The sequence below is a fragment of the Octodon degus genome, unplaced genomic scaffold (assembly GCF_000260255.1).
Source record: "Octodon degus isolate 3935 unplaced genomic scaffold, OctDeg1.0 scaffold00302, whole genome shotgun sequence".
Taxonomy (NCBI): Eukaryota; Metazoa; Chordata; class Mammalia; order Rodentia; family Octodontidae; genus Octodon; species Octodon degus.
In genome coordinates, this window is record NW_004524878.1 from 1,683,394 (window position 1) to 1,711,193 (window position 27,800).

The window sequence follows — 27,800 nt, forward strand, 5'->3', positions numbered from 1 at the left end:
ATAAAGTTAATTCAATACTTTTCTTCCCCAAACCTGTTTGAATTAAATAAATCCTTTCCTAGAAATGTTCTCTCCCATAGTACTGACTGACACACCGTTAGATTGTTGTCATATTTAAAGCTTTGTAGGACAGCTATATGTTAGGCACTTTATAGGACTTATTTCACTGGTTACGGAGTTAAGTACTGTCATTCTGTTTGTAGAGTTCAAGCCCAAGCTTAGTGAGGCTAATTTGCCATAAGAGGGAGCTAAAGGATTAGTAGCAATGAAGGAACCAAACCTACAAACCCGCTTGTGTTCAGCAGAGCCTGAGAGAAACAAGATGCCGCTGTGCTGTGCCTGGGCTCCCCACCTTCCGGGATGCACCTTGACAGACACTGTCAGACACACACTCAGGGGAGATTTCACTTTATTGTTACATCAGTCTCACAAATAATCCCAACACAGCCAGAAACACTGAGTGGATAAAGTGCCATTGCAGAGAGGCCTGGCAACAGAAGGAAGAATCCAGCTCATTTCCTCCATGTCCCCAGCCTGAAAAGGTATTTCTGTTACACAGGAGTGAGGGCAGCTGATGCACCAGGTAATCTATATGATGGCCACTATGAGCTAAGAAATAGAAAATTTTACCAGGTGGGGTCTGTGCAGGGCAAGGAAACAGAAAAGCCAGAAAATACTCAAGTGAATCAGGCATAGAAATACCAAATAATAAAAATATTTTTCAGACTTCCCGTACTTGATTGAGGTGGGCATCTAATAAAGAATTACACAGGTCTGGTACTTCCTGGTGGAACCAGTCCTGTGACCTGGATACACATTATTTCTCCCACACCTTCTGAAGCACAAGAGTTTTCTAAGACTGGGAGGAACTGACCACTTTTTTGCCTTGCCAGCTCCCAAAAGTAGAACATCAGAGAGAGAAAGGCTATCAAGGTAGGCAATGGGGCAACAAGTGATGGTTAGTGAATTTCAAGACTTCCTGTATTTTATGGTTTGTGTCTAGTTGTCCACCCAAAGCCTCAGGTACGCCACGGGGCAGATACGGTTTGAGCAGTGCTTGGCTTGAGGGGCGTGGCCAGAGGACAGGGGCAGGTCTTGAGGGCTGGGGCCAGAGAGGGGAGAACTATTAAACTGGCAGCATGGCCATAGCCAGGCCTGTGGCTTTTTTTTTTTTTCTTTCATTTTAGGGAAGGGTCTCTAGGGGGTTCAGGTTCTCACTACTAGATCGGACTTGTAGTGATTCTCCAAGAGCTGGGATTAGAGGCCTGCGCCACCACGCCCAGTCTCAATTGCCATCTCAGCGCACCCCAGGGGTGGGGACGGCATGGCAGGCCAGGGATCAAAACCTGGGCCTCTGCACCTGTTTGCAGGTGCTTTAATCTGCTGAGCTATTTGGCAGGTCCTTGTGGCTTCTGAGGTGTGGAGTGGGTCATTTTAAACGCAGTTGCTGCCCAGCCTCTCATCTGGACCTCCTAGCGCGGAGTGGCGGTGCCTGCGATTGAGGCCACCTAGGGCAGAGAGGAGATGTTTGGGGAAGATGGTACTCTCAAAATGAGTCTGCCTTGGAGCCAGCTGAGTATGGACTGAAACCTCCAGTAACTAAGCTAAATAAATCTTTCCTTCCTTCATTTTGAGTGTCTGGTATTTGTCCCAGCAACAAGAGAAAAGTAACTGAGACACTGTAATTATCTTTAGACATTTTAAAGTGCTCTATCAAGCCTAGGGTTTAAAACATAATTATCTAGTAAGAGAATGCTAAGTGATTTGAATGTAATGAGATTATATCTAAACCCACTTCATCTGAATTGTTTTTACTCAAACTGGAAAATCACTAGCTGAGTTTTCAGAGACCAGGAGGATTCCTAAAGGTCAACTGATCATCTCTATGCCATATAATCCTGAATGAAAAGGCTCAGATTCAGCTGCATCTTTGCAGAACCTGCGAGTTCCTGGTCTTACTTGATTACAGGGAATCAAACAAGGATAAACCAGAAGGAATCTACAACATGTTCTACTTCTGGCCAAGAGTCAAGGCTCGGATTAGAACTTTCAAGTAGAGACAGAAGGGGTGAAGAATTTTAGCTCCATCCTAGGGTAAGAAGCAGGCCAAAGTGTTGCCATGACAGGTAGGAGAGTGTAGAGAGGCCTTGGTAGAAAGGAACAAAGCTTCCTAGGTAAGAAATGGGGTGTAGCTGGAGGCAGGCTAAAGGCTGAACAGTCCTAGAATCACCCCCGCTGAGCTTCAGGTGTGGCCTCCTCTACTATGGATGGCCTTGCTTAGTTTATTTCACTTGTTTTGTTGAGGCTGATAGAAAAGGAGCCCATTGGGTGACCCAGTGACAACTGACTGACTGGTTGTTCAAATGGGGGGGTCACCAAGTTCCCAGTCTTTAGGAGCTTCTGTGAGGTCAAATTCAGGGTTTAAAGAACCCTGAATTGGTAAGTGCAGTAACTGCATAATACATGAGACAGTACCTGGCAAGGTTCAAAGTGGGATGCATTGAACACCCTGAAAATCGCTGTGAATGAAGTATAGACCTGGGAATATCTTTTTTATTAATGTATTTGGTACAGGGTCTCACTACACAGCTCAGACTCATAATGATCCTCCTGTTTTCAGCCTCCTCAGCACTGGGGTTACAGGTGTGCACCACTATGCCTGGACTCTGTGGCCCGCTCAGCATGCCAGGGGCAGGGCCAGAACAGCATGTGGGAATGGGGATTGAACCCTGGTCCCTGCACTTTCCTAAGCAGGTGCTTAGTTCACTGAGCTATCTTGCCAGCCCTAGACCTGGAAGTATCTTTAAAGAATATAGCTGGTATTTTTCTGACTTGCCCAAACACTTCTGTAACTGAACTGAAGGGGAGATTCTGTTATAGATTAAATTAGTGTGCCTAAACCAACACCCAAAGAAACAACAACAAAGAAACTTCAAAAACTCCCCATGACTTTCCCAACCCTTTGAGAGGGTCAGACCATACTGGGCAGTTATAAAAGGCAGTTCTTAATACTACCAGCTTCCCTGCTTTTTTCCTCACATCCGAACAAAGCCGAGGAGTTTCCCAAGCTTCAGTTCCTTGCCTGGATGCTTCATTCCGTGCCTCCATCCCAGAAAGCTTTCCCCAGGCAGGTCTCACCACCACCTGACTACACAGTCTTCTCCCTTCTGTTCTAACCCTGCTCTAGGTTTTTTCATTTCCTTTCTCAACCCTTATTTCCAGATACTTGAGTCTCTGTTAGATATATAACAAGCTGGGTGGAAATACTGACTGGACCTTGGGAGTAAGATCAATGTTTTACAACCATGCCTAGATTTACTAAAGCCATCAATGCCGTCTCAGACAGAGATGATAATTCATCCGTCTTTTCTCCTTCCTTCTTTCCAAGAAGTTCAACCTCAATTCATATTTGTACCCTCAGTTTTTGGTGGCAGAAGAAGGCCCTAGGTGTAACAGTTTGGGTAGGGTGCTTGGCACACAGGAAGGAAGGCTACTGAGATCCTCCTGGCATTCATCTCCAAAACACATTCTTGCACTACTCTGCCCTTTTCACACAATCTCACCCCACTGCTGTCCTGTTAAGGCTTGAAAACAGGAGAGGCAGCACAGGAGCCTTGGTGTGGAAATCAGGTCTGAGTTTTAGGGCCTTCCTGTCATTGACTTAATACATGAATTTAAACAATTCACTTGCCTCTCTGGACCTTTGCGAAGTGTTCGGACTAGCTGACCTTTCTGAGTGCTTTCAGATCAGTTCATACCTGAGAAGTCAATGAATTAATCAGCAGAGATTCTAATTCTAAGACATAGATTTCCTACACCTCTTTGAAATAGCTGAAAGGAGGTAAAAATCAGGTTCCTATTAAATATTTAGCTATAGGAAAAGAAGCAGGTGTATCTATCAAGAAATAGAAACTGGCAGCCCCTATACTTGACTAATAAAAGGAAATTCTTGAAAGAAGCAGAGAAATAGGCCATAAGTGAGACCTGGCAGTGTCAAAAAGGGTCTATTAAATTAAGTGACCAAAGGAGTAAAAAACAATGGCTGTAACCAGACAAGATCTCTAAGCACAAACTACAGCCTAGAAAGGTCTAGGGGGGAAGGAGCCCCTGGAGCAGGTATTGGAAGGAGGGACTTGGTCCACAGCAAGTTGATTCTGCATTTGGTTCAAACTCAGCTTTCTCAATCTGTCAACCTGGTGTGTGCACACGTGCGTATGTGCACACCTCTTGCAGGCTGCAGTTATGCTTCTGAAGTGCTGCAATGAGAAAGAAGAAATGACACCAAAGTCAAAGGACTTAGGCTAAAGGCAAGTCAAACACTGGTTTTTAGAGTTGCTTTTCTCTTCCACCACTCTGTGGTTACCCTACTGCTCATTCTGAGATGGAATGGTGAATTCTCAGAGTGCGCAGCAGTAGATTTGATGATACGACTAAAAGCCAAAAACAGGATAAAACCCACATACTCTCCGAGATCGCCCCTCCCCAACTCATGTCACACAGATTGATTTCACCTGGCCAGTCTGGGCACTCACTTGTCTTCATTCAAAGAAATGGTCTCCACAAAAGGGATCTCTTCTTTGTCGGTCTTCCCCATGATCAGCCGGTGCTTATCCAAGTTTATGATGCACTGCAAACAAAGGAGAATCACTGCTGTCCTTGAGACCATTATGCGTTCCCATGTGAGAGAATCTTTGTGTCAGAAAGGGAGTGTCAAAGGGAGAGTACAGCCAATCCTACCTTCAGGGATCGGAGAGTCTGGAGACCAAGGGACAAGTTTTTCTCACTGTCCTCTAATGAAAACAAGATTAAGATTTAGCTATTTCTCTACTGGGTTAGAAGTCAGTCTGATCACCACCAGTTCATTCCACTAATCTACCCACCATCTAGCAATCTGCCCAGCTAATAAAAATCAGCTGAGTATTTGTTGTTAAGTAATTTTCTTATATAGTTAAAAGGTGATAGAACAAGATACAAACAGAAGTTTTTTCACCGCAAAGAACAGCTATGTTTCAGTCAAAAACCAGGAACTAAGCATAGTACAGAATGTATGGGAGGTGTAGGAAGTATGTCAGAAATTATCAAGGGAGGCCGGGGAGATGGCTCAGTGGATTAAGCGCTTCCCTGGCAAGCACAAAGGCTTGAGTTCAATCCCTGGTTCCACCAAAAAAAAAAAAAAAAAAAAAAAAAAATTATCAAGGGAACCATGAAAGTCATACGAGTACACTGTCTCTGCTACCAACTAGTTCATGGAAAGCTCTCAGGGAACATTTTTACCTACGCCACAGTGTTTTATTATTATTTTTTAATGTATTTGGTACAGTGTCTCACTATGCAGCTCAGATGTAGTGATCCTCCTGTTTTCAGCCTCCCCAGTGCTGGGATTACAGGTGTGTGCCACCATGCCCAGTCTTGGTGGTCGGCTCAGTGCGCCTGGGGGCAGGGCCAACGAGGCATGTAGTACAGAGTGGTTTTTTGTTTTTGTTGTTGTTGTTGTTGTTTGTTTGTTTCATCAATTTTAAAATCTGATTTCTACATTCCATCTTCTGATTCTCAGCATGTCTTGAATATAGCTGAGGGCCCATCTGGCACTTTGGAGGGCTAAACTGAGCCAACTTCTATAGCACAGAAAAATGGGAACTTGGGATTTTTGAAGGAGTCAGTATCTACAGACATGAGATCTCATGAGGGCTTACACTAGAGTTCTTAGGTCCGGCCTTCACTTTTACTCACCAACCACAGCTGCTGGGCAGTCCAGGCGGAAGGATCCCAGGGTGATCACGAGATGCTCAATCTGACCCACTACTTTGAGATGCCGGGGCAGAGAAAGCTTTTCTCCTTCATGCTTGTGAGATTTAACATGCTCCTTGAGTCTGCATCACAGAGAAAGATATCTTGGCAGAAGTTTCTCATAAACCCACCAAAGCCTGCCTTCTGACCCACAGCTGGACTTCTCTAGGGATTTCCTGGGATTAACACACCAAAATGAGCTAGGCAGCCTATTCTTGTTTCAGTACTCAGTCCTAAATATGACAGGGAGACAGTTTAGAAAAATTAAAGATTTAGGGCTGACCAAATAGCTCAGCAGATTAAAGTGCCTGCAACCAGGCACAGGGGCAGGGGGTTTGATCCCCAGGTCTGCTATGCCAGCCCTGCCCCCAAGACAAGCTGAGATGGTGAATGAGACTGGGGGTGGTAGGGCACACCTGTAATCTCAGCTCTTGGGAGGCTGTAAACAGGCAGATCATTACGAGTCAGATCTAGTAGTGAGACCCTGAACACTCGTACACCCTTTCCTAAAATACAAAAATAAATAAAACAAAAATTAAAAAAATTAAAGATTTACTTCCTATTTCCAATGTATGTCACTACCTGCACTGATGAAGGAGGGGAGTTGATACATTGAGAGTTCTATCCTAGCCTGCATCCTAGCATCCTTACCTGCATGTGAGACAAGTGTAGTTAACAGGTCCTTTTATCTATCTGTGATAATAGATATCAGGAGGCAGGTTAATCCTAATTTTAGAAAGTGCTTTGTTTCAATGTCCAATGATCTTTATATTTCAGTCTATCCTCATTTTAGCGGAGGGAAGTATGTATTGGTACTGATATTGCTATCAGAAAGGAGTATTATGGAGAAGGTCTTTATTAATTTGACTTGTCTGTACAGGAAGGAAGGAAAGAAATAGCACCACGATTTCACATAGTTATATAAGCTAAGTGGAATAGTTAGCACTCAGGCTATTATGGGTTGGTGGATAAATAATTATGGATCTTCTGTGCCAATACTTCTACTTTCTTCTATTTCCTCTCTTTTAGCATTACAGCCCATCCAAAAGAAAAATAATTGCAGTTGTACAGATGATGATTAATTCCCTGGAATCATGGTAGTCACTGCCTAATTATGCATCAGGACATTATTATGCTTTCTGGAGCCAACATGTTGCACCATCTCTTCACCCCACAAAAGAGCACAGGATTCTTCCCACGAGAGCACTTGGGTCCTGAACTCCCCAACCCCCACCCTAGAGAGCAATGCACAAAACCCTAGAACCAACTTCAGAGTCACGGGGGTGACTCACGGGGGTGGCGAGGGGTGGAGGGTAGAGGACAGGGTGACACAGAAGGAATACATCATGTGGAGGGGGCACTGATTATACACTAATGAAGCTCTGTGTAAGCCTTATACAATATAAATATCTTGACTCGCTCAGAAAGGCCATTATGTCTGTCTTGGTGATTCTTGGTGATTACTGTAAACAGAGATTTGGGCCAGGGGAGTGATTTATTGTACTTGAGACAAGATAATGAAAATATGGGTTGATCATATTGATTTCTGGCTGGACCTCAGAGCCCATCTGATTCTTTTGAAGAAATAAAAGAGACTGAATGAAAAGAAGACAAGACACAGAATGGCTTTCTAATTCTAGGCTCCACAGATCTGAAGACATTCAGTGTATTAGATGTCTGCCTCGCACTCATTCCCCGGCATGGCAACAGGAAGATCTGACCTTACTCTTCACGGAGAGGACAGAACCTAGCACACTCCTAGTTAACTGCCCACTGAGAATAGCAAGAGCGGCCTTTTCTTGGTTCTGACTAATGCTTCTTGGAGACAAGCAGTGTATTCTCCAGAAGTATCCTGAAAAAACCTAAGGGCAACCATATTCCCACTTTCATCCATTTGGGGTAAAACAATGAGCAGTTATTTTTAATTTGCTGTCTAGTGGGTAGAACAGGGTATACACGGAACCAGGAGCCTCACACTGTTTTATTCCAGAGCTGGAGATCTCTACTCAAAACCTAAGAGTTGAGAGAAAACCCAGTGCTTTCCAGCTTATTGATCTCTCCCAGTTGCCATGCTGCCCACTACTCTTTTTGTCTGCTAAGGACTGTGGTTCCAGCAGAGATCTAAGCTTTGCATATTTCTTTTTTGCTTCATTGGAGACCCTCACCATCTCTAGCTTCAAAAGAGATTCAGGCAAAGAGTATATTCACACCTGACTTCTACACACAAGTGGCAACTTACCCCAATCTGTCCACACAGGCTGAGGATATAAGATTATACTGACATCCTGTGTCAATCAAGGCTTTCAAATCCTTTCCAGCACACTGTGGGAACGAAGCATACTGTTAGTAGGAAGCAGAGAGTAAAAGGGAAGCAAGATGCAGAAAGCAAGTAGTAGATGTCAAAGAAAAAGGTTGGAGAATATCCTCTCATTATGGGTTGGTGGCATCCACTGCTAAATCTGCCACTGATTGGCTCTTTTTTTCTTCAAAATTCAAGGCTAACAAAATATCCCAAAGGACTTTAGGTGCTTCATTCTATATACCAAGTAGCTCTTAATCTTTTTGTTTTAAATCATATTCTCCTTTATAAATCTGAGAAAAGCCTTGGTCCTTTTCCCCATAAAGATGGACATGCATACAAACATTGCATACGTTTCCAGTGTTGTATGGAGTACCACCTTTAAAATTCATTTAGGAATTCTATAAGACTCAGAATGTCTAAAATTTAAAGAAGAGAACCTATTATTCATATCATAAAGGGGCCCAAAATCTACTTTCCAGAAAGCCCTGGGAAAGCTATTCTCTGAACATTACCTGGCAAGAAACCAAAATCATGTCATCATCCTCAGACTTCTTTAGTCCTTCAGACTTAGCCTGATTGAGTTTGTTGGTCTTGGAGGCCCAAGGAACACGACTGCTTCGTAGCTTAGACAGGTTGGTTTCCATGAGGCGCCTCTGCAGAATGTTATGAGGTTGCTTGAGAACAGAAAGCAGAGGCTTTTTAGTGACAGGCTATACCATGCTTCTCCCACTATCCCCTAAGTACTACAGAAATAATGAAGGAGGCCCATGTAACTGAACTCTACCTTTTCTTGTTTGTATTTCTCTCACTGGTATTGTCAGCCAGGTACTACAAACCAATTTGCAATATGCCACCATGAATGAATGAAAGCCATGTACAATGTGCAAATGTGGACAGCGTTAGTTCAGCAGAACTAGAATGAGCACATCCTGGTGATGTTGCCTACTGACTTCCCTCTCCTTTTTTTTCCCTCTCCTTATAAGCAAATTTCAGAGGAAAAGTGGCCTTAATCTAAAATAAGTGCAATCTGCATCCTTCTAGACAACTGTGTATCTGTAGAAAGGGCAGTTCATGCCCAGAAGTTACAAAACTTACTACCTGTAGTCAGAAGCTCTGCTTACTTTCATGTCGTCTCACTCTTTTGCAGTCTTATCTTTTATACCTAGTCTGTAGATGATGTCTTGGTGGCTGGGCTCTTCTGTGAGCTGAACCACCCAGAGTGTGGATGGGGTGGGAAAATTCTGACCTCTTGAGCAAGTCTTTTAACAGACATACCTTGTAACTGTGCAGAAGCCACAGAAATCACCTTTACTAACAACCTCTTGCCCTATACACGTTCCCACCCTTTTACAAGGCCAAAATTGGGGGTTGTAGGAGCAGATACTGCCCAAGAATCAGGAGAAGATGTATGCCAGGATACGTAACATTATGAAGCAGAATGAGTAGTGTGAGTTCAAGTCTGCTCTTTGCCCGAACGTAGGATTTTTGTGCAGATGTATTCATGCTCCACCATTCCTACTCAAACTGGTCTTCAGAAAAGTTAAGGTATTTTTGATAAGAAGTCACCTGACTTGAGAAATCTCTCTATATAACCATCCTATTCCAACTCTGCAATAACATTTAACATCCTTGAAAGGATGGAGTTTAGCCTTAAGTTTATCATGTACCTTCTCTGATTCTAGCAGTAAAGGAGTCCCTCCTAGAAGCCCAGGGCCTAGAATATTTCTGGGGAAAGTGTGACAGATTTCTATGGAAGGATGGAGTTAGAGCTATGACTCATTTTTTTTTTTTTTAATTTTATTTATTTATTTGTGTGTGTGTGTGGCCAGCTCAGCCCACCAGGGGGCGGGAGAGCTATGACTCATTTTAACCCTGATGAGTTGAACAAACAGGTACTCAGAAAACTGATTCCTGGCCAAAAAATAATAATCTAATTCTCAAATTCAGTAGACATTTTCAGCCTTAACTTAACTTCTTTAGTATATTGGCCTGGATTCTTTGTTTCCTTTTCTTTGACTACCACAGTTAATATGTGGTTAGCACAAACACAGGCTAAATGTAAAATATTCAAACGTCATTGAAGTGGTTCAATCCCTGAAGGTGAAAATGCCTCCTTAGTCCCAATCCTTACAAATAATGAGTATTAAACTTAGAAGTATTTCCTTCCAAAAAACCACCTTTATACACATACTCAAATGTCAGATCATATTATCATACTTCTGGAATGTTCTATCTGTATTTAATACATGAAAGCATTTTTCTATGTCAGTACTTAAAACTGCTTTCATTCACTCTCTTAACTTTATATTTCCAAGAAGTATTCGGAGACAGGAAATTCACAGCCAAAACCCCACATAAACCTCAGAAATGTTTTTCTCTGTCCATTTCACTATGCTCACAGGTTTTAAGTGACAACAGAGCTGCACATACCTTCGCTCCCACCAAAATTTCACTAAAATGATAGAAAAAGGAGTAAGAAAAACCCAAACCCATAAAGACAAAAATAACTGTTAAGTAAAAAATAGATGTGACAACATTCTGAAATCTGAACAGAAAGAAAAGCAGTAACTGATCTAGACTAGAGGAAGCTGAGTGCTTTGCATCATTTTACTTCCCAGAATGCAGACGTGACAGAAATTACCAGCTGCTCATTAAAGTCCTTCTTGTCTTCCTCCCAGACAGATATCTAGAAGATACATCACATTATGTTTTCTTTTATACAGTTATGCATGAGCATGTGACTTGAGTCCTAGGGAATGGGATCTGAAAAATGACAGTTACCATTTCCAGGACTGGATCCTAAAACTCTCCTCAGCATACCCCTCCATATGCTTTTCCCCTTCTGGCTAGCTGGATTGGTGTTGACTCCTATGGTAGCCTCCTCCTTTACAGGCCACATGTTAAAGACAAAAGAAGACAAAAGAACTACTGTCACCCTGGATCCATAAATGGCTGCATGGAAGAGGGCTATCTTGTTGAGTTTTTCACTAGTATAGTCATATCTCAGTATCCATGGACCCAGTACATATAAGCAGACATTCAAGGATGCTCAACTCCTTTAAGTAATATAATTTGCTCACATCTTCTCCTATACTTTAATTCATTTCTGGATTATAATACCTATCACAATGTAAATGCTATAGAAATAGTTGCTATACTACGCTATTTATACTATTTAGGGAATAATGACAAGAAAACGTTCAGTCCAGGCATAATTTTTAAAATATTTTTATTTTGCATTTGATTGTACCTGTGATACAGAAACCATTAATACTGAGGGCTAACTGTATTATTAAGAAAAATAATGTCATATACATATATGAGAAAATAGTAAAAGCAGCTTCCCCACTCAAACTAATACCTGGAAAGGTTGAAGGGTTAGAAATTACTGGAACTTCTACTGTCAAAGATTGATGTCAGGGTTGGAAACAGATGAGTTTACAGCCTGCATAAGATTATCTGACTCAGACAAGTGGGGAGCATACCAAAAGTTTATTCTTTTTCTAAGAGTAAATCGAAAGACTGGCTAGTTATTTTTTTTGTTTTTTGGTGGGTTTTTTTTTGCAGAACCAGGGATTGAACTCAGGCCCTTGCACTTGCCAGGGAAGCACTTATTCTACTGCACCATTTCCCTGGCCCAACTTGTTGATATTTGGTGATATTTCAAGGTTGATATTTGGTGGGTGTTCAGATTCCTAGAGCAGCTAGTATTGTGGAGTTCCATAGTAAGAACTGAAGGACGTGAGTTTAGAGATTGAAAAGGCCCACACAGAGCCTACTTTAATGAAGGAGAAAAGATCCACATCAAGTTTTCACATCACTGTGGAAAACAATGGAAAAGATTTCAAAAAGAAAAGGACAATCCAAATACAGAGGACTAAGAACCAGAACGTTACAGGACTACTCAATAGAAACAATGGATGCTAAAAAACAATGGAAAAATACCTTCAAAAATCTGACAGTACATAATCTGTACACCTAAACTATAATGGAAATTTGAGAAAGTTATTTCCTTTACATCCTCAAGAAGCTACTGAAAGATGCTCCACAAAAATGAGGGAAACAAAACCATTAAGCAGGGGCTGGTGAGATAGCTCAGCAGACTAAAGCGCCTGCTGAGGCAAGCTTAGGCAAGTGCAGGGATCATGCACTTGGCACCACATGCCCAGGGTGGGCTGAGCCAGCCAAAGTCTGGGCTGGGGTAGTGGTGCACTCCTGTAATCCCAGCACTGGGGAGGCTGAAAGCAGGAGGATCACCACGGGTCTGAGCTGCATAGTGAGACCATGCAACAACAAAATACATTAAAAACAAACAATAAAACCCAACAGAGAAGTATGGGCTCTAAAAAATAAAGGATCCAATAGAAAAGAGACATAAAGCAATTCTGGAATGACATAGGAGGAAAAGTCCAGGATATAGGCTGTCTGTCAGGCCTTCTGAGTAGCCAGTTCAAAACAAAATAAAGTATGTCTCAAAAAAATAATTGATCTACTAAATCACCTACATTTTTAGGGTTCTTAAAGAAGATTTAAATTTAACATTGAAAATTAAGTGGCTAGATGTGGTGGCAAATGCTTCTAAGCCTAGCGCTCAGAAGGCTGAGACAGGAAGATCATTGTGAGTTTAGGTCAGTCTGGGATACAAAGTGAGCTCAAAAAAAAAAAAAAAAAAGTGAATTCAAAGCTAGCCTGAACTACATAGTAAAACCCTGACTTGAAAAGACCAAAATAATAATAATAATAATAATCTTAGGAAATTAATTTTGAGAAAAATAAATATTTATATGAGAAAATACAATCATAGTACATTTGCCTTAGCTGTAAATAATATGAACATACTCATAATAATTAAACAATACATACAGGTTTGACTCAAAATATTTAGAATATTAATATAATAGAAGGGATGTGATAGAAAAGTGTGAAAGAACGAAAATTTCATTTTATCAAAATCAACAGATAATCATAAATCAATAAATCCAGAAGTAGCAGTATCATTTACTTAGAAACATGGTGATCCTCAACACAAGCAGTAATTTTAAATTTAAGTTTTAAATTATATACATTTTTTAATACAAATAAAAATATATGTCCCATAAAACAGTCAACAGTTCAGCCCCAAATAAGGTCAGATGAGAGCGGCTTAAGTGGGGGTTTCCTTTTTTCACGTAACCAGAAGTCTGGATGCAAGCACTGCTAACCTTAACGTGGCACATTAACAACTCGGGCTACTGTCTGTGCAATTCCCTTGCTGTATCCTCATGGTCATGAGATGGGTGCCCAGCTGAAGAAATTACATCCATGTTCACGAAATGAGGAAAGAGGAAGGCACTGCAGTTCAGTAGTGCCACTGTCCCTTTTAGCAGCACAGCAAAAGCTTTCTCTGAAATGCCCTCAGCAGTATTTTTGCCTACATGGCCATTCCTCGCTGCAAGAGACCTTGGGACACAATTTAGCCTTCCCAGTTTCTATCAAGAGGAATCTGACAGATAGAAAAGGGCAAAGAATGGGTGACGATTTGGACAACAGACAGTGTCCGCCAGATCATGCCAAAACTCAACTGTATGTGCCACATGCGCACATGTGTACACCACCACGCAAACGCAATGTAAGGTAACTGCCTAAGATGCCACATAATCCTATAACTAGTTTAGCACCTGTTTCTCACGTTTGTTCTACTTTCTGCATTTTATAAAGCAGTATATGATTTATAGATATTTTAATCTCTTGTATAAATATACCTTGATTTAATAACTTAACTACTGTGGGCTGGGGAGATAGCTCCACAGCTTCAGCACCTTCCTGGCATGCACAAGGTCCTGAGTTTGATCTCCAGTATTGAAAAGCAAAAGCAAAAACGCACAAACAACAACAACAAAAACCTACTAATGAAAATTTAGATTTCTTTTTTCTTTTTTTTTTCTTTTGTTTTTGAGATGGTCTCACTGTATAGTTCGAGCCAGCCTTGTGCTCACTGGCCAGTCTCAAACTCACAGCGATCCTCCTGCCTCAACCTCCCAAGTGCCACAATTACAGGAGTGTGGCACCACACCCTGTTCCAGGACTGGCATGGCTTGGGGGGGTTAAGAATCGAACTCGGAATGTTGCGTTTGCCAGGCAAGCACTTATGCCACTAAGTTATCTCTCCAGCCGCAGAAATTTGGATTTCTTACATGTGCGTCACCAGCAACGATACTGCCATAAATTCAACAGCCCACTTTTTTCTGAAGCTCTCTTCCACTAACTCCTGAGGCCCCGGGCAATGCCACCATACCCCATCCATCTGTTTATTTTCTAAAATGCCCAGTGTTCCTCATCGTTCTGTTCTTTCCCCTTTTCTCACTCTATGTATTGTCCCAGGGAATCTGATACACTTTCACTGCACAAATTACTGCTTTTAGATGATATCACTATCTCAAGTTCAGATCTTGAGTTTTAAACCCAGAGATCCAATGGTCTTTTTGAACTTCTCTACTTAGTCCATACTTTAACTTGTCCCACTGATCACACCCATAAAACTGGCACTTTCTCCCTTATGCCCTATATTGGTAAGTGAAATTCAGCTTCCTTAACACCTCCTATGTTCCTCTTCATTTCTTCTGTCACTGCTAAATCTAAGCATCTGTGATCCTGAAACATTTAATGCCCTCCTTCCTCTACAGTGGGTCTCTTGCCAGTGTATCAAATAAAAACCCTCAATTTAGCATTCAAGATCTCCTCCTTCCCAATCTCATCTGCTTACTCATTCCACCTTGAAGGCTTCCTCCTTTTGGCACATTACTACTTGTCACATATATTACCTTGAGCAAATCATTAATCTCTCTGAGCAACAGTTTTCTCTAAGTCTGGCTTTGAGTATTAAAAGATATCTGCACTCCAACTGTTGTTCAGTTTTAATGTTCTGAGTTACTTCCTTTCTGCTAACTTAGTAGACGACAAAGACCCACTTATTGTGATTCTTTTATTTTTCTAAACTTCCATCCCAAGACTGTTGGTGCCTTCTCTAAAATATAACTGGGATCAATCTACCTCTACCATTACCACCTCAAATCTAACCAACCCACTATCATTTTTTATTTGTGCTGCAACAGTTTCCCAATTTGTGTTGTCTTTTCTTACACCTTTCTCCAATCCATTCTACTTACTCCACACAACGAGGGTAAGTTTTTAAAAATACAAGTCAGATCCTGTACTCCCTTACTCAAAACTCAATGGCTTTCTATGTTCTTCCACCACAACTCTAACTTCTTATCACAGCCTACGAGGCTCTGCACTGTGGGACCACTGTTACTCTCTCCAACTTCTAACATGTACTGTTGTCTACTTCATTCAGCTCCATCTATACTCACATCCTCACTCAAGAACCCTCTCCCATTCCAGTCCCCCTGCACCTGCTGTCCCCTCTGCCTGGAATGTTTTTCCCCAGCACTTACAATAGCTGATTCTTACCCTCCAGGTCTCAGCTCAGAGAGACCCTCTCTGCTCGCAGACAAGTTCCCTGACCACATTATTTAAACCTGGTACCCTTTCCATTTTTGTTAATAATATATACCACTAGTTCTTTCATGATAATTATAAATCTAGAATTGTTTTGTTTCCTATTTTATTCTTTTCACTAGAATGTTAACTCCACAACAGCAAATACCTGACTGTCTTGATCTCAGCTATATTCCCAGTTCTCAACACAACTGCATGAATACTCTTGATCCATTAGTTCTTCAAAAACTTCTTGATTTCTTGATTAGTTCTTCCTTTCCTAATCCCTTCAACTGTTGTATATTAATTCTTTTTGGTTTTTTACTTTGTACATTAAATAGTTAATATTATTTATATTCTGGATCCTTGACTGTTGCTTTATAAATGTGCTTAAGTGGTTTTAATCTATTGAAATATTGACTTTCTAATGGCTATCATCATCCTGTAAAATATACGGTAAAAGTCAGGTATGATAATGTATGCCTGTAAACCCAGCACTCTGGGAGGTTGAGGTAGGAGGACTGCAAGTTTGAGCCCAGGATGAGAAATTTAGCAAGACTGTGTCTCAAAATTAAAAATAAAAAAGGGCTGGAGATGTACCTCAGTGCTGGATTCATTCCCCAGTACCACAAAAAATAAAATTTAATGAAAGATACATAGTACTAATTAGCTAGATGGATGCTGCAGGTGCTCCAGTGGCCTTTGGGACATAATTCTTTTTTTTTAATTAATTAATTTATTTATTAATTTATTTATTGTGTGTGTGTGTGTGTGTGTGTGTGTGTGGCCAGCTCAGCCCACCAGGGGGCGGGCTGGCTGGCATGTGGTGCTGGGGATTGAACCGCGGTCGCTGTCCTTTTGCTTAGCTTAGCTTGTTGTAAGTAGGTGCTTTAGACCACTGAGCCATCTCACCAGCCCCTGGGACATAATTCTCAAGTCATCTTTCTGTCATGGGTTCTGCTTTCTGCAAAACCTCAACAAGTCAGCTAATAACTCACTCCCTGGTTCTCTATGCTTTCTCAGACACAGCTGCAAGAGGCACCTAAACTCTAACCAGGAAGCTCACACATGTGCTCCCACTATTGCCGTCAAGAACTACTGAAGGAATAGGGCACTATGGGGAGTGCTGTTCTCAGGATGAAAACAGCTGATGTCCCTCAATCTGTCCGCACGCTGCTTAAACATCTCTTCAATCAGACAGTCGAGCAGGAAAAGAGAAGAGGAAACAGACTATATTTCAGGGTGCCACGGAATCAAGATTTGAGCAAGAACTTCAAAACCCACTTTCTCAATCTCTTTGCCATACTGAATCCAGACAGAAATATATGGATTTCAGTGGTTCACAAAACATACCAGATTGGAAAAATGGAAATAACAAAGATCTGTTTTCTTTGTAGCATTTTCTTCCCAAGGAAAAATCCATGATCTCTAGTTAGCAATACAACTATAACTAAAGATACATAGAACAGGGGTCAGCAGACATGTCCAACTTGTCACATATAGATTGTTACTTGTCTTTTATTTATTTTTTTAAATGTATTTTGGTGCAGGGTCTCACTACGCAGCTCGAACTCATAGTGATCCTCCTGTTTTCAGCCTCCCCAGCACTGGGATTACAGGCGTGCACCATCATGCCTGGTCTCGGGGGCCAGCTCAGCACACCCGAGGTAGGAAGGGGCAGTGTGGCATGTGGTGCTGGGGATCAAACCTTGGTCGATGCACTTGCCTAAGCAGGTGCTTAGTCCACTATCTCGCCAGCCCTGTTACCTGTCTTTTAAAAACATGTTTTATAACACACTCGTAATCCCAGATACTTGGGATGCAGAGGCAGGAAGATCATAAGTTTAAGCCTAGCTTGGGCAACTTAGTGAGACCTCATCTCAAAAAGGGAAGTGGGATGGGAAGGTAGCTTTAGTAGCAGAGTACTTGCCTAACATGAACGACACCCTGAGTTCAATTCCCAGCACTGCAAAAGAAGTTTTATTAGATCATAACCAACTCCATTTTCTTAGTGTCCATGTCTGTTTTTACACTATATGAACAGAGATAAATAATTGAAATGAATAGACCTATGAAACCGAAAATAGTTGCCATCTGGTCCTTACAGAAAAAGGTTACCTTTTCATTTATTTATTTATTTAATTTATTTAGTACAGGGTCTACATGGTTTCACTACACAGATCAACTGACAGTGATCCTCCTGTTTTCAGCCTCCCAAGCAGTGGGATTACAGGCGTGCGCCACCCCCAGTCTCAATCGCAGTCTTAGTGCGCCCTGAGGGCAGGGCCCCACACAGCATGAGCCCAGCCGCTGCGCTCTGCCTAAGGAAAATGTTTTTCTTTTTCTTTTTTAAATAAATTTTATTAAGAAATAGCAATGAGACAGTTTCAAAACTGGTTAGTAGGACAGTAACAATAATTAATACATTGCATATCGTTGTCTTCAGGAAAAAGTTTTTCTAAACCCTGACTTGGAGTAGTATTTAAGAACATCTGCTTTGGAGTCAGACAGAACTGAGTTCAAGTTAGTGCTTCTGTCAGGATTAACTGAAATGATTCACATAAAAAAGCATTTAACACCATGTTGGATATAAACATTCAACTGTTATACATATATGTGTATATTTTAAGTTATCGTGCACAGCCAAAAGTTGAAGCTGCAAACTATTCACTTTTCCAAGAGGATCTCAAATCCTGTTCCATTTTAGTTCTCATTTATCATCTATGCACAAACACAGTCTCCTGATTCAAATCCTATCTATCTATCTATCTATCTATCTATCTATCTATCTATCTATCTATCTATCTCTGACCTTGGCAATCTAAAAGGCATTGCTATCTGTGCCTTCTCTTACTAACTGAATACCCAACATGTGACCCATTCTACCTTGTGGAAACAGAGTGTCCTTGGGATTGCAGTGGTTTGAAAACATACAGGAGTCTACCTAAGGCAAGCTGTCACAGAGCCCCAGGTCGTCTGTGTTCTGTTTCTTTGCCTTTGTTCCACATCCACGGGACATGTCATTTCAGAGAAATCAGTCTTTCCTGATTGTTATCTGCTTTGTGGATTGGTCTGAAATGGATTCACAAATGGGTGAGGAACCAGAGCAGATAACTGATAAAATTCCTACTGAGATTCTACAGCCCACGCACGGTGTCTGCAGCATTCTCCACTCCATCTCATAGCCCAGGGCTCACTGGGAATGGTGAAGCTGTTGGTCTCCACCCCCATCACCTTATAAAGCCAGGGGAACAACACTCACTGAACTGCTGCACCCTTACTAGCACTTCTGTCAAACAGCATGGGCTGCCTGGTGGTGCTATTTATCTTCTTGTGGAGTGTCTACCAACACCCACATCCCAAACTTGTTCAAAAATCAAACTCTTTATTCTTATTCCTTGTCCCCTCTCTGTTCCCCTGGTTGTGTCCCCCATGTCAGCAAATGAAAACCCTCCTTCTTGTACTTGCTAGATCAAAAAGCTTGAGGCAATCTTTACCTACTCATTCTTTCAGTCTTCACCCAATCTATCAACTAAATTTATCAACTCGATCTTCAAAATATATTCAGAATTTGACCTTTTTCTTGTTGCCTTCATTGCTCTGAGGCAGTATGATTTCTCACCTGGGGTACTGTAGAATAATCTCTGAATATGAATCAGTCTCCCTGCTTCTAGCCCTTCTATGATCTAATCCACAGAGTAGCCTGAGTAATGTTTTATAAAGTAAGTCACATCGTGTTAGCTCTCTGCTCAAAATCTTTCACTGGTTTCATATAGGTGTATATATACATTTCACTGGATTTATGTATATTTGTTTTTTGAGACAGGATCTTGTTATGTAAAAGTTTAGACTGGCCTTGTACTCATGGCAATCCTCCTGCCTCTGCCTCCCAAGTGGCATGTGCCACCAGTCAGCTTATTTATTTGACATATTTACTTAATTTTATTTTGCCTCTTCTTCTCACAAGGATATAAGTTCCATGAGGGCAGGAACTCTGTTTTGGTTCACCATTTTATCTCCAATACTCAAATTACTGCTTCGCATGATCAATAATAAATTTACTAATCTGTCCAATCTTTTGCCCTAATTTATAAACTCCCTGTCAAAGAATCTTTTTTTTTTTTCCTGTTTTTTTGTGCAAGGTCTCACTACACAGCCCACATTGGTAGTGACCCTCCTGATTTCTGCCTCCCAAGTGCTGGTATTACAGTCGTGCGCCACCACGCGTGGACTCAATCACCGGCTGGGGGAGGGGGGGCCTGGCGCGCCACGCAGAGCCAGGAATCTAACCCTAGCCCCAACGCTTACCTAAGCTAGCACTTAGTCCGCTGAGCTATACCAGAGGCCCTTCAAAGAAACTTCTCCTATTGTTATCTATGTATTCCAGACATCTAAACTATCTCCTGAGCACAGAAAGTCTTATGATAAGGATGCTGTAATTAGGATGCAATAGCAGTTCAGGAAATCTTCATGCTTTCCTTTTATGGTAGCTGATACATTGTGTCAACTCGGCTGAATGGCTCAGGGGCACAACCTGAGGGCACTGGTTCTATCCTGGGGCTATTGGGCCAGCACTGGGGTGCGACTGGTTCCACCCTGGGGTGCTATTGGCCCCATCCTGGGATGCCATTTTTTCAACCCTATGGCCATGGGCTGCCCCAGAGTGACTCAGCATTAAAAAGTGTATATAAAGGAGTTGAGGAAGGTTTCCTGAGAGGCCTGAAGGATGCTGCAGCTGCTGCTCCTCCTCTGCTCTTCATTGTTTTCTGCCACCATCAACTGCTGTCGTTTGCCTTGGAGCCAGTGGAGTATGAACTAAAACCTACACTCTGAGTTCCTTCCTTCATTTTGAGTGTGGGTATTTGTCCCTGCAAGGAGTAAAAAGTAACTAATATACCTTGTAAGGATCCAAAGTTTTCTGACCCAAAGCTGACCTGTCTGCCAAAGGACACCACCTTAGATTGCTCTGGACCCAGTATTTCAGATCAGGTACTTCCTGTTCAGTTTTCCTTACCATTGTTTTTTAGCTTCCTAATACTGTATTCCTAATACTAATCAATTTGTTATATGCAGAATCAATCATAAGGAAGAAAACTTCCCTCTAATGCCAGACAAGGATATGGCTTAATGGACACAGTTTGGGAAATAGGTCACATATAAGAGATAGCAGATAATATGCTACTTTTAAAATGACTTACAAGTCTTTAGCACAGTGAGAAAAATATTTATGAAACCAGTAGCCAAAAGGAGAGAGATGAGAATAAGAGAAAACACCTATTAGAGAGAATGAAGAAAATAGAGAATGAAGATGTTTTTCTCAACCTTCACCAAGATTTTATTTAAAGAATGGCTGGGTATAATGGCACACGCCTATAATCCTGCACTCAGGAGGCTGAGGCAGGAGGATCACCTTGAATTCGAGGCCAGCCTGGACTACAGAGTGAGACCTTGTCTCAAAACAACAATATTAAATAAAAGATATATTACTCAGCTTTCTGGCTTTAGTTCTTAACCTAATACAAAATAAACAATACAACACAAGGATAAGAGAGCCAGACATAAGAAATGACTAATTTCTACAGCAGACTTTGTAGCAGCCAACTCCATACACTTAAGGATTGGGTAAAGGGACTTTTTTGGGGCCAAGAGACCATGACCATCTTAAATTACTATGGTGCCCATTTGCTCAACCAAAAAGGGCGGGCAAGCTGTTATTAAAGGGTGAACATTATAGAAAAAGCATGGTATGAGGTACATAATAAGGAAAGCCAGCAGCATAATTCAATTACAGTTACTAGGAAGAGGAAAACAACCCACAATTTTCACACTGCTCAAACCACAGTCAAGAAAGCTAATTTGTCTTCTCTCCTTTTTGTATCTCCTTCTATTGAGTTTGTCCTATAAACTACTTCAAATACAAACTATTCAATTAATCCTAACATCCTCTAAATTTAGCTTCCAGAAAGAGAAAATAGAGTCAGCAATGGTCTAGCTATCAGATGTATTTATACAACAGAGCGATAAGAACATACTTCTGAGGTTACTTGAAAGACCATACCGAGGCTGCAAAATCAATTTCAAGAGAGTTTAAAATACATTGTCTCACCCCAGTGCTTGCATCTCTCCTACCCTGGCCTGGGGTTCTGTGACCTGCCCTGGTTCTTCTGTGCAATCACTTGCACTTTAAAGGTGTGAGAACAGCGAAAGAGGGAAATTAACTCCAGGATATGGGTACAGAAAGTGTGAACCATGGTTCAGGGATCCACAGTTAACTGCTGTGTGTCATATGTATGGCAAGCCCTTGCTTCTTGGGGATGCTTCCTCCTTGTACCTTAATGGTATGTTCTATGCTGTCAGCTTCTGGTGGCTCAATTGTGACAAAATGGAGTCAGAAAAGCAGACAGGATGTTTCTTTTTCTTTTTTGGGGGGGGGGGATTTTTCTTACATAGCACAAGTAGTAAAGCAATCCTAGGAAAGATACTGAGATAGTTCCTCGTGTGTGTGTGTGTATGTGAGAGAGAGAGAGAGAGAGAGAGAGAGAGATTCCTTAATGATCCAACCAAATGTCAGTATCTGAAATCCAGCACAAAAAGTCCACATTTTAATTCTTCTCCCAATAATTCCCTCTTCACTGATTCCTAATACTTCTAGGAACTAGATTTGTTTTGGTCTAAAAGAAAGAAGACTTAGATCTGGTTTGCCAAATGAATCTAGATTGCTTTAAAGGTTAAAAAAAGGGGGGGGGCAAGAAAAAGGAATACATTCTTATCACTCTCAGCACGATCAAATCATGCTATCCCATGGCTTGTTCAAGAAATATAACTTTATAAAACTGGGCAAGATAACTGGCATAGATTTCTCCCTACACGTGAGTATCTAATGGTAGGGAGGAAATGGTATTGATGGCAATGGTATTGATGCGTCATTAGACCTGTTAAAAAAGTAGACACAGAAGCTCTGCTCTCCACTGCCAATCCTGGGGTAGAAATGGCAACTGGAGTGAACCGGGGCCAATATCCAAAATGCAACATTCCAAGAACTCAAAATACAAAAGTACTGGAAAGATTATGCACAGCATCTCATGTCGTTTGTGAAATATATTTAATTAATGTTTCATAAATTATCCTCCAGATGAATAAAGTGATTACGAACTCAAGAAAACCATCAAAGCACAAGGACAACATCCAGATAAAACAAGGTTAAACACGGCCCAGAACCATTACAATGACTGAAAGAGAAGAATCAGATGTAGCTCCTTGGTACCCTTAGCCATCCATCCTCATTCTATAGATAAGAGCGCAGCACCGCTTTGAACCCAGGGTCGTTTTCAGTCCTGGGTTTCTATTTAATGCCAAGAACAGCCGCGTAGACTGCACCAGCTCCAGCTCCAACTAAGAGCAGACATTAGCAGGTAAATGAGAAGCAGCAGCCTGGCTTTCTCCCTCCACCCACACCTGGGGGGCAGGGCTACAGCAGGAAGAGAGATAAGAATGCTGAAGAGTTGTTTGGGGTTCAGGGAACCTACACATTAGACCCTTTTTCTCTCGCCCCACTCAGAATGGAAGGTCAAAAGAGCAGATGTTTGCAAAGAGCATCGGTGGCGTTAACAGGTCATCTCGACGCGGTGACTGCCAAGAAACCTTTTTCATTCTTTCTCACCCACTGTCAGGAGTCAGTCACCTCTATCAGGGTCATAAGACTGGTGTGAGACTCATGCCCCACGAACCGAATGAATTCGGCACGGAGACTCAGCGGGAGAAGGAACCTAAGGGCGAGAGGACAGGACATGGTCTCCTCTTCCCTCACAAGCCCCCTGGAGAAGGCAGAGGGGAGGGAGGGCGCAACCCCAGCGGGAGGGTGCTGCGGGCACGGGATTCCCTCCCGAGCATCTGCCAGCGGCCGGTGACTCAGTGAAAGCGTCAAGAGCCGGACTGGGGCCCGCTCGGCACTGAGGTGACCCGGGGAGGGGGCGGGGACCCTGAGGCGGCCGCGGGGCTCACCGTGTCCTTAGATGAGCCCAGCTTTTTGAGGCCGTCCAGGGGCAGCAAGTCGGCGGAGTCCTTGTGGATGAACTGCACCGCTTGCTTCATCCGGCGCTGCTGCCGCAGCGACGCCGCCTCTCTCATGTCGGTCTCCTTGCGGCCGCCCTCGGTCAGGAGCCCTGAGTAAAACATCGCTAAGGCGCGGGACCGAGCGACCCCAGTCGCCCCGAATCCCAGAGCCCTCAGCCTCGAGCTCCTCCGGCTCCGCACGCGCCCCGCTCCGCGCCGCGCCTTTTGTAGCCGAACGTGACGTCACGCAGAGCAGCCAGTGCGCGCGCCGGGGGCGGAGCCTGAGGAGAGCCCCGCCCACGCGCGTCCCACCGCCCACCCCCGTGCCTGTCGCCCGGGGCGAAAGTGTGCTGGTGACTGCTGGCGCTGCCCCGACTGGCTAGCGGGCCGAGGGTCCACGCAGCCGGTTCACTCAGAGGCCGCTGCCCCCGAGTGCATGTCCCGCATCCCTGGGCTGAGATGCGCGCAGGGCCCAGCCTCCCATAATTCCTTCCAGCCTAGCAGCCTCGCGGCTACCCGCTCACCTGTCCACACCGTGGCCGACCCGGGGATCACCGACAGCCGGGCCATGCCAGGGTCCCGCCGTGCGCACCGCACCTCGGCTCGACGAGTCGCACGTCCGACGACCCTCCTGGAGGCCCCGCGACGGCGGCACGGAAGGGAGGATTGCGCACTCCCAAGTTTCGGGAGCCCGGGATTTCGGCAATTTCAGGTCGGTCCCCACCCACAGGGCCACGTGACTGGGGAGGGGGCAGCGGGCGGCGGGCTGGAGCCGGCCTTCCGGGGACCCTCCTCCTCCTCCTGGCTTCCTTTGCTCGGGGCCCAGCACCCGCCCGCGCGTCCAATCCAGGGCTGGAGGCAGGTCTGGTTGGAAACTTGTAGACTGGCCCTGGACTGCGAGGGCTCAGGGTGCCCGCGGAAATGCGAGGGACCGGGAGCCCTACGCCTGCTCTCCAGACTCCCTCTGCAGAGAGCCCCTCATTTTCTGAGCAAAAGCTAGGGCTTGCCGTCGGGGATGAGAGGCTTTCACCTGCCTCTCCAGCGTCCTTGTGGGAGCAGTTAGAACACTTTTTTCTTCGTGAATCTCTTGTACTTTTGAGACATCCTGAAGGGACATTCTGGCATCCTGGATTCTGGTCTTGAACTTTGTGCCTTGGTGCAAACCACTTTTCAACCCTGCGAAAGCACCACAGCTACTCTTTTCACCGCATCTCACAGGAGCAGTCCTAAAGGACAGCACAGGTCTGCACTCTGAAGAAAGCCAACAATAAAAACAATAAAGACACTTATGGAATTTTTATATGAGCCAGTTTCTGGAGTAAACAGGATGCATTATCTCATTGAATACTGGCAACAGCTTATGAGATACTATTATTGTTATCTCATTACAGGCAAATAAGAGATCTCCTAACTGGCCTCTTCCATGCCCCCTGGTTCCCTTCCTATCTATTAGTGGCTGTAGTGCCAAAATAATCTCAAACTGCAAAAGTCATCAGCTTACTTCTGTGCCACAGTGCCTTAGAAGCTGTCCTACTGCTCTTAGAGAAAACCCACGTTTCTGTGTGGCCTCCCTGCCCCTGCCCCTCCACTCTGCACTTGAGCATCATGGGCCTTTCCAACTGTTCTCAGAGGGACATGGCTTGCCTCTGCTTGCAATGCCCTTCAGCTAACACCTATGTGTCTTCAGACTATAGCTCCATTATCCTTTCTCCAGGGGAGCTATCACCAATCTTAAATTATACTGTATACCCTGTCGTATCTCTCCTGGATTTTTCACATTCTGTATGTGCAGTACTATTTGTTTGATTTATAGTTATCTCCTCCATGGATTGTAAACTCTAAAGTAACTGAGTTTTCTTTGGGCCTACCATTGAATCCTTTTTTTTTTTTTTTTTTGCGGTACCAGGGATTGAACTCAGGATCTTGCACTTGCCAGGTGAGCATTTATCCCCCGAAGCTATCTCCCAGGCCCCAACCATTGAATCCTTAATACACAGAAGGCTCTCAATAAATACTAGTACTGGTATGACAAAAAGTTAACGTTGTTCCCAAGGAAATCAAACAGTGGAGCCTAGATCTACCCTTTGAACCTGTCCTACTTCTGGAACCTACAAGGGCTGGGCTTGATCTCATGAAGCCCCTTCTGTCTTCAACACTTGCTTAATTTTAGAGAGTGCAGACTGCTCATAGAGAAAAGAATAAAGAAGGCCTTGCACCTGGCTTTAGGGAAGCCCAGGGCTGGATCTCTCTCTCTTCTCCCTCTACTCCCCCAAATATGGAGGGTAGGGTCAAAGGAGGTGGGTGGGATTGCTGCTCACCTTTCTGCCCCGGCTCATCTCTAGTAGTGAAAGACATGGCCATGCTTGTCCTTCTGTCCCATTGCTTGGGTCCCTGTCTGGTTGCTCCTGCAGGGGAAAGTTACTAAAGGAACAGCAATAGACAGCTAGCTTTGCTTTGTCTTTCCAGCACAGGTGCCTCTGAGGTTGGCATGGCATCAGGGCAGGCCCAACAGTGAGGGCTCAGACGGCTTGAGCTGAACTGCTGCTTTCCTCAGGGAGGAAGCCAGGCAGCTAGAAGCTGGGGGTGGGGGCGGAATCCCCTGAGGTGGCTCAGCCCAGTCCTGCAACCTTTATTGCCCAGTATGTCCCAACAAAAGAAGGCGGCTTTTTTTCATAGCTAGATCCCCCTGGGAACAGCAGGAAGCTGAATCTCTGGTTGAACTGGAATTTGGCCCTATCAGGTGTTGCTGAAAAATAAATGGGATCTGAATGGAGCTGGGGATATTTTTTTGTGAATTCAGAGCTCTTTGGGATTTGTGGTCACAATACCAATTGGTCCTCTCACCTGTCAGAGCTCTTCCTTGGGCAGATGGATACCATCACTGCCAATAAGCATACATCAGTGTGGTCTTAGTTTCTGCAGAATACAGACTGGCTGCTTCATTTGAGGAGGGTCACCTCTGGTTAGTGTACCCAGTTTGCCAAAATGACCAGGCAAGTCCTCCCTCTAAGCCTCGGTTTCCATTTCAGTAAAATAGATGCAGTGAAAGTACATATTCAGTTATGTTTTATAGACACGTTAAGGGCTCCACCAACAGAAAGAATACTATTAATTCTTCAGATTGCCAAACTTCCCCACCCCACTGATTTGTCTTGGCGGAAGTACAGGATAGTGTATTCCAAGGCACAGGTTTGGAGTCCAATATAGCAGCATTTCAATTTCTACTCTGCCGCTTACTATGGGACTTTACTACTAGGAACATTTGTTTCCTCATCCAGAGAAGGGCATCAGAGATCTTTCTGTGGGAATTAATTAATTAGTTAAAGAATACATGTACTACAATAGCCTGCAGCACAGGCCTGGGAGAAGGCACTGACTACCACCATAACTTGAGTCAGCCTTTAAAAACCCATAGATTGCTGGGCTCCTAGCATGGGCTGCCTGCAAAGCTCTAGGCCTATGCACGTCAGACCCAAGCATCTTCTCTTTCCTGAGGCTGAGGCCTTCTGAGGCAGAGCCTGGCCAACTCTCTTCCTCTCCGATGGCTCCAGCTTCTGGATTTACCATGTCAGGTGGCTCTGTTTCAAAGTTGCCGGCAGCCCACCTTGACTGACCTAGAGGATGTAGAGTTGAAAATCAGACCAGACAAGCCAAAGCTGTTTTCAGTTATAGTTGTTTGCATATTTCTCTTGTAAGAAACAGAAACACAATTGGAAATTTCTTAACCAGAAATGCAAATTGTTTTATTCACCTCATTATAAAGCGCAGGGTTTTAGGCACAGCTGGATCCGAGGGCTCAAGTAACATTATCACTGTGCTTCAGCTCCAGTGTTTGTAAACAGATGTCCCAGTAGGCAGTTCTTCCTGTCTGGTCACTGTTGGCAGCTCCAGGCTCACAGCCCTCCTGTGCCTGTTCAGCTAACAGGGAGGCCTTTAAGATGGGATAAAGGGTGAGTGCCAGGCTGGGAGGCCAGAAAAGTAGAGGAGAGAGCAGGGGAGGAACATCTAGTCTTCTTCCCTTGCCACAGTGCACGTTGCCCTTGGCAGTACCCAGGTTAGCCCCTCAGTTCACCACCCACATCTTCATAGCTGAGAACTGGCCCTCGTCCCTCTCTGGTGGCCTCAACGTCGTCACCTTTTGGCCAACAGATTTTTTAAACAGTTGTCCCACTGCAGGTTCCAG

The 27,800-nt window shown here is 43.5% G+C and overlaps 1 protein-coding gene across 2 annotated transcripts; it reads right to left on the reverse strand.

Annotated features, from left to right (window-relative positions):
- Positions 1-3,551: 3,551 nt before the first annotated feature.
- Positions 3,552-24,292, reverse strand: Nrip3 (nuclear receptor interacting protein 3). Of its 2 annotated transcripts, XM_023707609.1 has the most exons (8): positions 24,142-24,292; positions 23,567-23,727; positions 8,602-8,763; positions 8,027-8,109; positions 5,731-5,870; positions 4,738-4,790; positions 4,533-4,627; positions 3,843-4,256 (listed from the first exon to the last, which is right to left on the reverse strand). In XM_023707609.1, exons 1-8 carry the CDS (start codon positions 24,185-24,187, stop codon positions 4,241-4,243), a joined length of 756 nt encoding a protein of 251 aa, XP_023563377.1. In that variant the 5' UTR covers positions 24,188-24,292; the 3' UTR covers positions 3,843-4,240. The 2 variants fall into 2 exon arrangements, with proteins under 2 accessions (XP_004647403.1, XP_023563377.1); XM_004647346.2 differs by lacking the exon at positions 24,142-24,292 and having other exon boundaries at positions 3,552-4,256; positions 23,567-23,808.
- Between the last annotated feature and the right edge of the window lie 3,508 nt (positions 24,293-27,800).

What these genes read in the sequence shown, in the direction of transcription:
- Nrip3 (XM_023707609.1), bottom strand. Translation starts at nt 24,187, where the DNA reads ATGGCCCGGCTGTCGGTGATCCCCGGGTCGGCCACGGTGTGGACAG. An exon ending in TGGGCTCATCTAAGGACACG is followed by an intron (nt 8,764 to 23,566) that starts GTGAGCCCCGCG and finishes TCTGTTCTCAAG; the next exon opens with CAACCTCATAACATTCTGCA. An exon ending in AGACTCTCCGATCCCTGAAG is followed by an intron (nt 4,628 to 4,737) that starts GTAGGATTGGCT and finishes CTTTGTTTGCAG; the next exon opens with TGCATCATAAACTTGGATAA.